Source organism: Guillardia theta, assembly GCF_000315625.1.
Source record: "Guillardia theta CCMP2712 unplaced genomic scaffold GUITHscaffold_114, whole genome shotgun sequence".
NCBI lineage: Eukaryota > Cryptophyceae > Pyrenomonadales > Geminigeraceae > Guillardia > Guillardia theta.
The window spans coordinates 102,049-102,838 of NW_005434560.1; the positions used below are offsets into that span (position 1 = coordinate 102,049).

At 65.2% G+C, this 790-nt stretch overlaps 1 protein-coding gene across 1 annotated transcript in view; it reads left to right on the plus strand.

Annotated features, from left to right (window-relative positions):
* Positions 1–86: 86 nt before the first annotated feature.
* GUITHDRAFT_117652 (hypothetical protein) overlaps positions 87–790 on the plus strand; it is a gene marked incomplete at both ends in the record, with an annotated part of 9,320 nt that continues 8,616 nt past the window's right edge. The window contains 2 exons of the mRNA XM_005823067.1: positions 87–494; positions 553–774. Coding sequence (XP_005823124.1) covers positions 87–494; positions 553–774 — 630 coding nt within the window. The remainder of the gene's footprint in view (positions 495–552; positions 775–790) is intronic.

Genomic DNA, 790 nt, shown 5'->3' on the forward strand with positions numbered 1-790 from the left:
TACCCAGCCCATCGGGCGCTTCGTCCCGGGAGATACTACGGATTACATTCAGACGGGGGTTGCGGGTGGCTGGGACCAGTGTCCAGATGCAAGAGAGGATTGGGAAGCACACCCCCCCGTCATCTGGCAGTATGCATCACTGGATCCCGGAGATGTCAAAGGGGGCGACGGCGACGGCGGTTTGGCCTGCGAGTGGACAAACGTTTGGAAGGTACGAGCTCCCGGAGGGGACGGTGCCGGAGTGGGGTCCTGGCTGCGGGCAGCTACCACTCAGGACTAGTCGCAACGACACAGACTGGCCTGCCCTGCACGGCGCGGCCGTGCGCTGCCTGAGGTCGTGGTCCGAGTCCCGCGGGGAGGAGAGGGACGGGGTTTGCGCCGTGCAGGGCTCGGCGCCGCTGCAGTGCTACCAGAACCATCATTGCAGGGACTCCGGGCAGGTCTGTTCCGCATGGGGCAGGTGCGTGGATGGCTATGTCCTGATGCGGAACAAGGTGGGCTACCCTGTGGAGATGCACTCCCACTCGGAGAAGTGCGGTGAAGAATCGCTAGGGGTACTCCCCCTGGCAGGTCGTCCCGGAGTTCCTCCCGCGCCACGGCATGTGCGGGTTCCGAGAGTGGTTCGAGTATGAGACGATCCGGGCGAGGCCGCCGGGGGCGGCGAGCCCCGGCACGCTGGCGGCGGTGAACCCGGATGTGCTCTGGTACAGCACAATCCCCTATGTGACGGACGCGGTGGTGAAGCAGGGTCTGTTCGAGAGGGGTATCCTGAAGGTACACCCTCACAGGG